General features: G+C 39.2%; 1 protein-coding gene across 1 annotated transcript; it reads right to left on the reverse strand.

The window, feature by feature from the left end:
- Window positions 1-500: 500 nt before the first annotated feature.
- Window positions 501-12,294, reverse strand: LOC103031444 (BTB/POZ domain-containing protein 2). Its single transcript, XM_022678859.2, has 9 exons — window positions 11,648-12,294; window positions 10,163-10,282; window positions 9,114-9,270; window positions 7,270-7,375; window positions 6,096-6,293; window positions 5,594-5,786; window positions 4,009-4,096; window positions 3,033-3,179; window positions 501-1,790 (listed from the first exon to the last, which is right to left on the reverse strand). Exons 1-9 carry the CDS (start codon window positions 12,265-12,267, stop codon window positions 1,629-1,631), a joined length of 1,791 nt encoding a protein of 596 aa, XP_022534580.2. The 5' UTR covers window positions 12,268-12,294; the 3' UTR covers window positions 501-1,628.
- Between the last annotated feature and the right edge of the window lie 394 nt (window positions 12,295-12,688).

The raw sequence follows: 12,688 nt of genomic DNA on the forward strand, positions 1-12,688 counted from the left end.
CAGAACCCCCTGAGAAACTAATCCCGTCTGGACAGGGCTTTAGTCTTAAGGCCAATTTGTACTTCTTCGCAGAGTCAATTTATACTTCTGTGTGGTCTTTGGCATTGCCTGCGTGAGGACCCTACGCAGCAAAGCATAGGTATATTTCTGCACGTGTACATCCAGGAATGAGTGGTCGCCTCAGTGGACCAATCACAGCTGCTGCTGCTGTTCGCATCATGCGACACACAGTCACATATCTGGGGAGAGTGCGTGTCAAGCTACGGAACAGGGTACGAGATTATGCGATGGGTATGGCTAGCCTATGGTGGTCTGACTCAGAAGTATATAAATTAGCCTTTAGAGACATTGATGTGTTTACACTGCTATAAATTGGCTCAAATGCATCTCAGATCACGTTCTGTAGTGGTTTGATTGATGGGATTTGAAACTGTATTAAATCTGCCTTATAGATAAGTCTGATACTCAAGACACATGAAGTGACTAGGTGTAAACAGGGAATCAATTTTTAGAGTGTGTGCCCAGCAATCAATGTTTTAATTTTAGAGTGAAAAGGGAGAGGAGCAGAAGTTTGACGATTTGAGCTCTCAGGTATAAAACCATGTTTTTTGTTTTGAAAGCTCCATAAATCTCCATAAAGCTCAATAAATCCTTTTTTGCAGAAATAATATAGTAGTATATATTAGATATAATGGTTATATGTGAGGTCAGAAAAAATAATGGGGGTAAAAAATGACCTAGGTGCAACTAAACCTTTGCATGCCACTGTATTCTGGTATTAAGGCTAAAACTACATTTTTACATTTACATTTGAATGAGATTTTTTTTGCCAGCATGCTCTCAGGTTTGACCAACTCTGGAACAGACGTCACAAAAAACAATGCACCATCTGTGGGCGGAGCATGGACAGATCAGCTGAGCATAAGCTAGTTAAGGAGGCACTCGACTCAAGCATAACATTTTGGCACAGAAGGCGAGGGAGCCCGAAGGCACAGGGTTCCCTAGTGTTCTAAAAATGGCTTCATTCTTTAAACGTTGCTTCGCCGGCTACCACTAGTGGGCGCAATGGGTGCACCGGTTGTGAATATACTGCCAATCCAGTTCAAATGACACTACAACTACAGGGAAATGCAGTTTTTTTTTTGCAGTTTTAAGAGAAAAGCGTGCATTTATCCCCGAGTAAACCCGTTTATAACTAGCTGGAAGTTGTTACAACAGTCCTCCTGTCTTGTTACGAAGCTTTCAGACGAATAAAAAAAGTGATGTGCGGAACACAATGTGCTGTTTACAGTCTGAAGGCTCTATAATGCATCAATACTGACGTAAGGACAAAGCACACTCCTTCTCAAACAGTCCACATTTTACCATTCTCAGTTATCGTTACGTAAGTAGATGTAAGTAGATATTAGTAGCTCCGCCCCCTCTTTTGCTGAAAGTCTTTTAAAGGAGGAGGAGGTGGGCGCCGTGTCTCTATGTGGCACTGCCATACGCCAACATCACTCACCAATCATCACAGTTCTTATCAGTTATAGTGCATTAGACAAAATAGGTCGTCCAACCGTGAGCCTTCTCTGTAAAGCCCGAACAGAACCCCTATTCCTGTGAATCTGAGGAAAGTCAGAAGGTCACTATGTGTAGAAGATGACCTCGGGGATCTGTCCGTCCTCCACGGAAGTGCCATTGTTGTTGCCGGCGGCGTAGCAGAAGGTGAAGCAGGTTTTGGTGCCGGATCCTGAGGACTCGTGGGTGACCTTCCTCATGCCTTTGGTACCGTAGTGGGAGTCTGGACCCTGGAAGAGCACGAAAAATACATCGGTAAAAATTAGCAAAATACATCAGCTGATTTAGATGCATGTAAGTGATGGTAATGGTTATAATAGAATTGTAAAATAATATAATGTGTTGGCTGATCTTTACTTTCAAATGTAAGAATTAAGCTCACTTCAACCAAACTTGTCACTATAAAATTTACTTTATTTGCTTTTAAAAAATGTTTAAATTTACTTTTTAATATATAGCTATTTATTAACAACTTTTTTTATAGGGCCACTGCTATTCAGCAATTCTGGGAAAAAATATATATATATATATATTAACATTTCAGTCAGCAGATTTACACATTCTATATTAAAGTAATATAAGTATATTTAAGTTTAATTTGAGATTTTCCTTTTTTTTCCAATTTTACTGTTGTTGGTTACGTGAGAACACATTTCCCGGCAATCAAAGTATCCAGGAATCAATCAAACCAATTTTTAAGAATTATAATCCAATCGATGTCAGCATAACTCTTGTACTTAATTATAAACAAATGTGACTCCCGTCTAGGTAGATGTTATTGAGATATCAATGCTAATCCACCCAATTGCCTTAAACACATAAATAGTAAAGCAAAATAATAACATCATGTCAGTGACAGGGTTTAAGTTCAAATTCAATTTATTTATTACATTTTGTATTCTATTTTCTACCAATTTAGCTAGGTCAATTGTACCACACATTCAGCTGCTACTCAGCTATATATCCCCATCACTCGTAATTCCACAACAAAAGAGAGTGAAGACTAGCACACGCCTCCTCCGACACATGTAAGGTCAGCCACAGCCTTTTTCTGAACTGCTGCTGATGCAGCATTGCAGAGTAGCATCACAGCGAGCTCAGAGGAAACCGCAGCGACTTGGTTTCGATACATCAGCTCACAGATGCCTTGTGCTGATTGACATCACCCTAGGATGTGGGGAAAGAACACCATCTACCTACCCAGAGAGAGCAAGGTCAATTGTGCTCTCTCGGGACTCCGACAGCTAAGGGCAAGCTGCATGTCCAGGATTCGAACAAGCAATTTCCCGATCATAGCGGCAGCACTTTAAACTGCTGGACCACTCGGCATCCCCAAATTCAAAATATATGTATATAAATGCTCGCACAGTGGCAAGAAAAATCCCCCCTCAGATTAACAGAAAGAAACCTTAGGTGCAGGAGTGAGGGACAAACTAAACATTGTAGTAATATTAGTGTGTGGAAAGCTCTACCTTCAGAGTAGCGCAGGCTGTGTAGTTTACATTGGGAAGAATCTCCACTGGCTCTTTAAACATGACCCTGAAGGTGTTCGCAGACCCGTCACAACTGAAACCTGTATCATTCTGACCGAGGATTGTGTTACTGTCTGTGTGAATGATCTGAGAAAAAGCCATTAAATATGGTTAACATACAGACACAGCCTTGTCATAAATATAACAGTACTGTTATGCAAAAACCTTGTATCTCAATTCTATTTGTCCATGTATTATGATTTATTTTACAGTACAAAAAGTATCTGTCAGATTTCAATTAGGCTAAATGGACATTTTTACAGCTGCAATATATTTAATACATGTTCTATGTTTAAGCAAGCTTCAGACATATTGGTTTAAAATCTACAATCTTAACCTTTACACACAGGCATACTCTAAACAGACCTTCTCATTCAGAGATTTTCTTAATTAAATGTATTTTCTACATTGTAGATTAATATTAAAGACATGAACACCATTAAGGGACACAAATTATGGAATTATGTAGTAATCCGTTTACAAAAAAGTGCTAGTCCTCCACAATCCCTTGACCTAAACCTGATGATTTGAGATGGTGATTTGAGGTGATTTAATTGCGATGATCTGGAACTTCACAATGTGAAGGAAAAGCAGCAACTATTGTTCAGCACCTCCAGGAACTCCTTCCTTCAAGATGCTGAGAAAACTATTCCAGGTGACTCTCCCTCATGAAGACACTGAGATTAAAATACCAAGAGTGTGCAGATCTGTCCTCAAAGATCAATGTGCTATTTAAAAGAATTCTGATTTAGCACAATTTGTTTACTAAGTTCTTTTATAGCTTCAATATTAAATTTACAATGCAACACAATCAAGAAACAAAACACTGAATGAAAAGAGGTGTGTCCAAACTTTTGACAGCTATTGTAGGCTACCCAACTGTTTACTGCAAAAATAAATACATGCAGGACTGTACCTGTATGTTGACCTGATAGTCTGTTGGCCCATGTATGGAACCATATAATCCAAAGCCCACCACAAATATCCTGCGGTTTACTGTGAATCTGCAAAACAGAGAGAAACAAAATTTGTGCCATTAGCAGTATCTACAATACACATCAGAAACAAATCAATATTCTATCATTTTTTAACAATGGATTTGTGCAGGTCTCAGAAAGTGATAAGATGCATCCATCAGCACATCAGAGTGGTGCATGATCTCTCATCATAGACCAGACAACGTAAGCACAATTAGCAGCAAACGAGACGAAGCTAGACCCAATATTGTGACAGTGTCTTAAAGCAAGCGAAGAAGTGAAAGGCCCAAGCCTATTTTTCTTTTGTAACCCTTCTCCTTGAAACAGTACTGTTGCAAGGGGTACAACACTCAATTGAAGAATTGAGACAACCTTCCAAGCACCCAATACAGATACAGCTTTAGCAGTGGAGCACTAAAGTTCAGCAACCTAGCTAACTAGTCAACTTTAGGGCATTGTATGTCTTTAGGAAGGGGGCAGGTGTTGCAGCAATTATTGTCTATTCCTTAATTCCTCTGTGGTGTGAAGCTGAAATTCGCTTTTATTAGCTTTTATTTTATTTTACTTTTCTGTTCCACCTTAAATGCTGCAGCCTCTGCCATCTGTTGCACCATTTAAGGTGGAACAGGAAACTTATGCGTGTTATGAAGAAAATGGCCTTAAAACATTGAAACTACACATGAAACTATGGTAATATAGCGGTTATTGTAATTTTTAACAATACAACAATAACAAAGCAATAATATTATTGCATTTGTTTTGTTTTTTGGTGGCTTGTGCTGTCATCTTGCCAGTGATTCTCATAGCCCTCTGTTTTGTTTGTGCCTCTGAAAAATCAGTTTGAAGGGCCATGTAACCTTAACACTTCCTCTAACCTACCCTAGGTCTACCCTCCAGCCTAACAAGAATCAGGTCACCCTACCCCTAGGCGTGAACGCACATCGGGATAAGGAAAAGTGGTAGGGCCAAGGGGTAAAATGGGATTAGGCCAAAGTGTGTATAATATATGGAGGTGGGCGATATGGCCCTAAAATATCATCACGATATTTCATGGTATTTTTGCGATATGACAAAACACTGAATATTTATTTTTGTTTAGAATACACTACTGCAACAATTGAAAATTACATTTTATAATTGCATATGATATGATATTGCACACCCCTAACTGAGACTTTAAAAAATACAAGAATTTTATCAGATTTGTAACAGAAGTCAATGATCCAGAATGTCATGATACTAATAAAGCACTCCAAATATCTCCATACATCCAGGATTAAAGTAAAATAAATGATACTTGACAGATATAATCTGTCTCTAGTAGATATATAATGGAAAATGAGAGCATTGCAAATTATTCTTTTGCTAAAAACAGCTAAAAAATAGTACCCTGATGCAATAACTAGGGGTGGATGATGTGGCACGATATTTGAGGGTATAATATCATTCACAATATTCACAATTTTTGCCGATATTATTGCGTAGGATGCAATATGGCACACCCCTAACAGTATATGTTCTTACCGGATCCGGTCACTGGTTCCACTGTACCCCCAGCGGCTCTCCACTTGGCCGAAGCGCGTGATGCTACACTCTTTACCGCGCAGGCAGCACCGAGGCCGGTCGATGAACTCCACGCGAGGCTTAGGGTTCACTGTGAAATGCAGGAACAGGCTGACCACCTCGCGGTCCGTCAGGATGCCTGACTGCGCAGGACCTACACGCAGCGACATTCAAACACATTTACACCACTAGAGGAGGAAAACGGGCATGGATTAATGACAGGCTGAGGCAACCCAGTGGTTCCCAATCCTGGAACCCACTGCCATGCACAACAAACCCGCTTATACAACCCCACTGAACTAATGAACAATCAAGCATGACTCAAAACATGTGTGTCAGAGCAGGGAAGGCATGAGCACCCCTGTGCAGGGGGTGGGGGTACGGTACGGTGGGGTGGGTCCCCATGGCTGGGATTGAGAACGACTGGGTGTGTCCCAAGAGTGACTGGCATGGTGCGGTGTACCTGCGGCAAACTCCTCTATGGTCATTAAAGGGAAGCGGATGAGGGTGAGGGCTTTACCCAACACGCGTCTCTTGTTCTCGGGTGTGGGCTGAAGCTGCTGGCGGTGGGCCTCGGCCTCAGCCCAACGCACCGCGGCACCGAACAGGCGCACCTCCCGCACGCCCAGTGTGTCCCGCTCCAATACAGCAACGAGCGTGTCTGAGGGTAAAAAACAGAGGATGTTTAAAGTCAAGGCCAATATATAGTCTGATCAGCCTAACTTAGGTCACCCTTGTGCTGCTAAAAACTTCTATAACCCGTTAAGACAAAGACCCAAAGATACATAAGACATTGATAAGTAGTCTCATGTAACAAGACAAGACACGATACTGGGTTCAAAGAAAACTTCAAAAATAAAAATGACTTTAAAAATTTAGTTTTACTTGACAAAATCATATAACGAAAATGTAACAGACTGGTTTCGATCACAAAATGAGTCTATAAAAAATTTAACAATATAAATAAAAAATAAAAAAATCCTAGATCCTATATCATGCAAACAACAAGTGCTAACCACAACTAGTCATATTAAGCCTATGGTTTCAGTTTTTTTCCACCTGATTCTCTTGTAACTTAACCATGTACAACCATAACCAGTCAATATTTTTGTTCAAATACAGTACAGAGCTAAGGAATTAGTTTAACTGTCTATGATACAATCATGTTCTTTTTCAAGAATATCAGCATGTCTACATTTTCTGGAAGCAGTTGGACCTTTGGGCACTAACTATATCTCCTGCAGTTGAAAAGACACGCCTGCTTGGGACAGAGTGTTTTTGCATTATGTTGTGCCATCCACCATTGCTACTGTGTTGCCAGATCCCTCTTTAAAACTCCATAATATACTGTCTATTTTTTTCTTCCTGCGCTACAGGTTCAAGCTTCATAAGAAATATTGTAACTTTGTAATCTCACGAGAGCTTGTGCCACACGCTCTCACCACACTCCTATTGATAAGTCTTAGGTGCCCATGACCCTGTCACTGACTTACTGGCTTCTATTATACATAACATTCAAGAACTGACTATTCACTTGCTGCCTAATATGTAGATCCCACCCCTTGACAGATGCCACTGTAGATGACAATAATCAATGTTTTTCACTGGACCTTCTAAATCAACCCCACCATACATACCCAGATCTATATCTGTGAAGCCTTCAGCAGCCAAAGCATCACCAGTGTTTTTATCAATGTTCTCAAGGCACAAACTGGCCAGCTGAGGTTCATCAAAGAGCCGTGCCTGGAAAATGAAACATCATAAATACAAGTGAATTATATTTATGTAATTAAAACAATACAGTGATGAGTGTGTCAACACACTGCCTACAAAGTTGAAAAATAACAAAAAATATGGGATAGACATGGATGCAAATTGTGAGGTATTATCTAGTGAGTGAGGCTGAACAATGACCAGTGTGCTCTCCATGGCAAGGTGGCATAAGTAAGTATACATGAATATAACTGATAGTGGGTTCCAGATGGATAAGAATCAGGATCCTCGTTCCATAGTAATATGTGTGTACTGAGAATATGTACTTTATAAAAGGCATTACCACTAGGGGTGGGCGATATGGCCATAAAATATTATCACGATATTTCATGGTATTTTTCGCGATAACGATACTCTTGGCGATATGACAAAGCACTGTATTAAAAATATATATATTTTAAGAATACACTACTGCAACAAAATGATTTTTTTTATAATTTTATTATTGCATCTGTTAAGGCATGATATGACACACCCCTAATTAAAATATTAAAAAATACAACAATTTTATTAGATTTATAACAGAAATCAATGATCCAGAATGTCACGATAATGCTAATAATGCACTCTAAATATCTCCATATATCCAGGATTAAAGTAAAATAAATGATACTGGACAGATATAATCTGTCTCTAGTAGATATATAATAGGAAATGCAAACAGTGTTAACTATTCTTTTGCTAAAAACAGTCAAAAAGTAGTACCCTGTTGTGATAATTAGGGGTGGGTGATATGGCATGATATTTCAGAGTATAATATCGTTCACGATATTCAAAAATGTTGATGATATTATCGTGTATATACGATACAAACTGGCACACCCACAGTGGATAGTGTGGTGGAATGATTGTGACTAGCTGTGTCTGGCTAAAATTGTTCATGCGAGCAGACAAGCAACTCTGCCACATCCTCAACAACTTCTACAGCTGTGTGATCGAGAGCCTCCTGACCAGCTGCATCACCGTGTGGTACGGCAGCACGACTGTGGCAGAGCGCAAACGTCTGCAGAGAGTGGTGAAGACTGCCGAGAAGATCATCAGGACTCCACTGCCCTCCCTGCAGAGCATCTACCACCACAGAGTCCACAGGAGAGCTGCATCCATCCTCAAAGACTCCACCCATCCCCAGCATGGACTGTTCACACTTCTGCCCTCAGGCCGGAGGTACAGAAGTGTAAAATGCAAGACCACCAGGTTAAAGAACAGTTTCTTCCCCACGGCCATCAGACTCTTGAACACACCTAAGGAATGACCCTGCCTTCAGACTCTAAACACACCTCAGGTATAACCCTGCACTTTACTTCAACATGTTTACATTGCAGCCGTCACTTTACTGTTAATCTTTTTTTAATATATATAGTTAATGTCCATAACTGCATTATTTCACACTTGTACTTTTTTATACATTTCTTTGCTTAAGTAACTTTTATTTCTTTTATGTCTTTGACAATTAGTTTAATATTTATAACCTTATTGTATTTTTTTGCACTTTTTCTATCTTCTATTTGGCATTCTTGGCGAAGAGCAAAGAAAGAATTTCATTGTACACTGAAACCCGTTTCTGTACTGTACATATGACAATAAACTCTTTGAATTTGAATCAAGTCAAAGCAGTGCCCTTTAGCTTCCATGGGACATGGCAAAAGTGATGCAACACAATACTGTATAGGCCTAGTGATATTTGTATTGGTATGAAACAGATCCATACCTGTGTGAGGAGCATGAAGGCATTGTCCGCACGCAGGTTCTTCTTGAGGAACTCCACACAGTGGGCCTCCAGCGCAGGGACTGCATACTTTTTCGCTGTGTAGAGAGTGGTCATCACAGTCTCTGGACCAATCTGGACCTCGTCGGAGTACAGAAACCTGGAAAATGTTCAGGTTGCAAATGTTACTAAACATGTTAATAAAACAAGTGTAACCGCAATTACAACAAGGTTGTTTACACCTTGCATATATTTGCATCTATATCTGTGACAGGCTCACATTCAGGTTTAGATAAGGCTAAGGAATCATTAAAACTGGATTTTAATCAATTAAATCAAACCACATTTAGAGGTGGTCAGAAATATTTTTACTAAGGCTGGATTTCTAAAATCGATATTTCAAATTTGAAATCAAACTTCATTTGAAATGATTCATTTAAACATGAAACAGATCTTTAAAATGTTATTATTTTGGACAAAGGCAAAGCCACCACAGTTAGAAAAACATTTTGGTAACTACAAACTGGGTTAATATTTATGTAAACACTAACATACTTCGTAATGGTAGGTTAAGTGATATTAAAAGAAAAAAAAAACTTTATGTATCTAAACAAAACTGTTATTGTAAAAGACATTAATAAATATATCTGATAATCGAATCAAGTCAGACTCTAATTTTGACTCAAAACAAATGTAAATGATTGGCAGATTTTAATATTTGGCTATAATAATTTTAGCATTACTTTTTCCACGTACTGAATAGAACTTTTAACATTTGTTCATGAAAGGATGATGGTTATTCTGTATCAGTGAAACCAGACATAGTTATTTCCAGGCTTGTGTTCAGAGTATTCTATAGGACAATAGTGGGGCTAAAAAACTAAACAGAGTAACCTTTTTGCTGTTTATTTTAAACAGTTTCCTTTGCTGACAACGTACAACATGCTATAAATAACAAAAAATACATATGAGGAAAAGCTGTGTTAAGAAAAAGTGGAAACAAGTTCCATATGTCCCAAACATTTCTTATGGTATAGAGAATGATATCTCACTTGAGCAAGGCCAGGAATGCAGCAGGTTCAACATCAGGCAGCTCTATTTCCGTCGAAGTTGTCGCCATGCCTCCGTTAAACATGGCATCAAATACGGCACTGCCAACTGCCAGCACAAACCTACCAAAACAATAACACAGACACAATGACATCATTTCTTAGTCTGATAACATTGTTCTCATGATTACACATGCACACATACTATATTTTAATTCTATATAATATTTTATTGTTTATTGAGGTTTATTCATGTGGCTTTTTTTCAAATAAAAAAACAACATTACACAGGTCACTGTCTCAAATTTTCTGAAGTATCATTATCACTAAAATAATACAAGACTATTTTTTATTTTTGTTACAATGCCTTTGGCTTATACACAGATTTTAAATGACCTCTACCCTGATTGGCTGTCCTCCAAAGAGGCTTTATTAAAGAAGGTGACAGTTCACTGTCAAAGTTGTTTTAGGCTAAACAACATTTAAAACAAAACGCAAATGTCTTTGTGACACCACACAAATAACAGATTTACAATGGGCAATTTTCACAAAATTGTCCTTTTAAAATTAACCTAGGCCTACTTTAGATTTGTTTAAAGAAAATGCACTTTTATCATAAAACACATACACAGGAGGCTAGACTGTCTTGACTATGTTTTGATTCTTACAACAAACCCTCAATCAAATGAAGCTGTTAAAACTAAACATTCAACTGTTTCTGCTATATTATGATATTTTTATATAGGGATGCACGATATCAGAATTACTTTGGTATCTGCAGATTTGAACAATATTTCATTTATTTGTATTAGTTTTAGAGCTGCAACTAATGATTATTTTGCTGCAATCAAAGCTAAAGGCGGTTCAACAAAATATTAGAGTTTGACCTTTTTTTTTTGGTGTCAACTTTTGTTATTCTGTTGTTGTAAATAAAACTTAATCATAATAAAGCTAACATTCAGTTGTAGTAGTAAATATTTAAGATAAAACAATTTAAATATTTTTCATTTCAGCTTTCATATCGCCAAGAATATAGTTAATGTTAGTTATCGCAAAAATACCCAGAAATTTCGCGATATTAATTTAGGGCCAAATTGTGCATTCATATATTCCAGCACTTCCTACAACTCAGTATCTTTAAAGCTCCAGAAACAGCTAGTTAATCAAACACTGATAAGTTTAGAAGAAGTGAATATAGCTTATATGCAAAGTTTTAAGCAAAAACGAGTGTTTAGGCTCTTATGACAAACAACTAACGTAACGTTAACTCACAGTTACACAAACACTACCATCCAAAACAACTAACATAGGTTAACCTACAATTAAGCTAATCTCAGACTCAGACTTAACGCTTGTTAGCAAGCTAGCATACATCTAGGTTATCTTATTTATTCAGTATGCAAATAAAAACACAATATCAGACAGCAGTGGGTCTGAAATCCATAGTTATCTTGGTTATTAGGTTAGTTAACGGTTATTTAACGTTACCTGTGAGCAGGTATCCGCTGCACCCCGAGTCCTTTCCCCACCAGAAAATGAACGTCGCTCAGAACCTCGTTATTGAACAGGAAGGCGAACCGCTCCTTCACGGTGCTTTTCGTCGCCTGCCAGTTATAAACAGGCTCTCGGTAAACGAGAACGGCAGCTGCTGCTGGAGTTCCCGAGGACAGGGACGAGTGGGTAGCCGGTGCAGCAGCGGCTGGCTGTAAATTCGAGATCGAGCCCAGCATATTCGTAGCTACGCCAGACATAGACCCCCCGACCGCCCCAGCCACAGCGGCGCCCTGAGCCGCGGCCTGCGGGAAAGAGTTTCTCATGTTCGGCGGGAGCCCTGACGCAACACCGGTGCTCTCCGGGCCGCTAGGCCCCGACTGGGGGTTCGAGCGTCTCGCTGCACCCTGCGAACCCCCGGCTGTCCCCGCCGACCCTCCCGCGTTATTTGTAGCCAGAGTGTACGGGTTGTTGCTCGGCTGGCTGTTCCCCAGAGGTCCCGGGGCGGAGAAGTTTAAGCACGGCGCCCGGCCGCTGTTGTCTCCCGCAGCCATCTTGCAGCTGAAGTTCTCTGAGTCGCTGTGGTGCGGAAAACACACCGCGCATAGCAGCAGCATCCTGCCGGCCAGCGTGGGGATTAATCCGGATTCACACACACTGAGAAGAGGATTATTAACATGATTTAAAAAAAAAATATTTAATAAAGGATTTAACTCAGGATTTATTAGTCTGGTTTTATAAATAGTTTTACAGATTAAGCAGTTCTAAATAAAAACATCTGGTCAGTTTATAGAAAAAAAGAGCACAGATTACAGTGAAAATGCCATGTTTAAAGTGGTCATAAAAAGAATATCTAACATTAAACTTATTTGACTAACAGACCTCGGCCTTCAGATCAGGGTATTTATGTCTGCTTTGGCCTCCCTGTGTGATTCTAGTGCACCTCTTGGTGAGAGATTGTTGACATCTTGAAATGCAGCTAATGTAAACTTTACACCAAACTATTTTTTTTTAATCGATTTCACTGTCGCAGACAAA

This window comes from Astyanax mexicanus, chromosome 4 (genome assembly GCF_023375975.1).
Source record: "Astyanax mexicanus isolate ESR-SI-001 chromosome 4, AstMex3_surface, whole genome shotgun sequence".
In the NCBI taxonomy this organism is placed as follows: Eukaryota; Metazoa; Chordata; class Actinopteri; order Characiformes; family Acestrorhamphidae; genus Astyanax; species Astyanax mexicanus.

Bases quoted from the DNA above. Each gene is read 5' to 3' on its own strand.
- LOC103031444 (XM_022678859.2), bottom strand. From the start codon at position 12,267: ATGCTGCTGCTATGCGCGGTGTGTTTTCCGCACCACAGCGACTCAGAG. The intron at 6,294-7,269 runs GTATGTATGGTG...TTTTACCCTCAG, and splicing joins CTTCACAGATATAGATCTGG to ACACGCTCGTTGCTGTATTG. The intron at 1,791-3,032 runs GTAGAGCTTTCC...GTGCTCTTCCAG, and splicing joins CAGCCTGCGCTACTCTGAAG to GGTCCAGACTCCCACTACGG.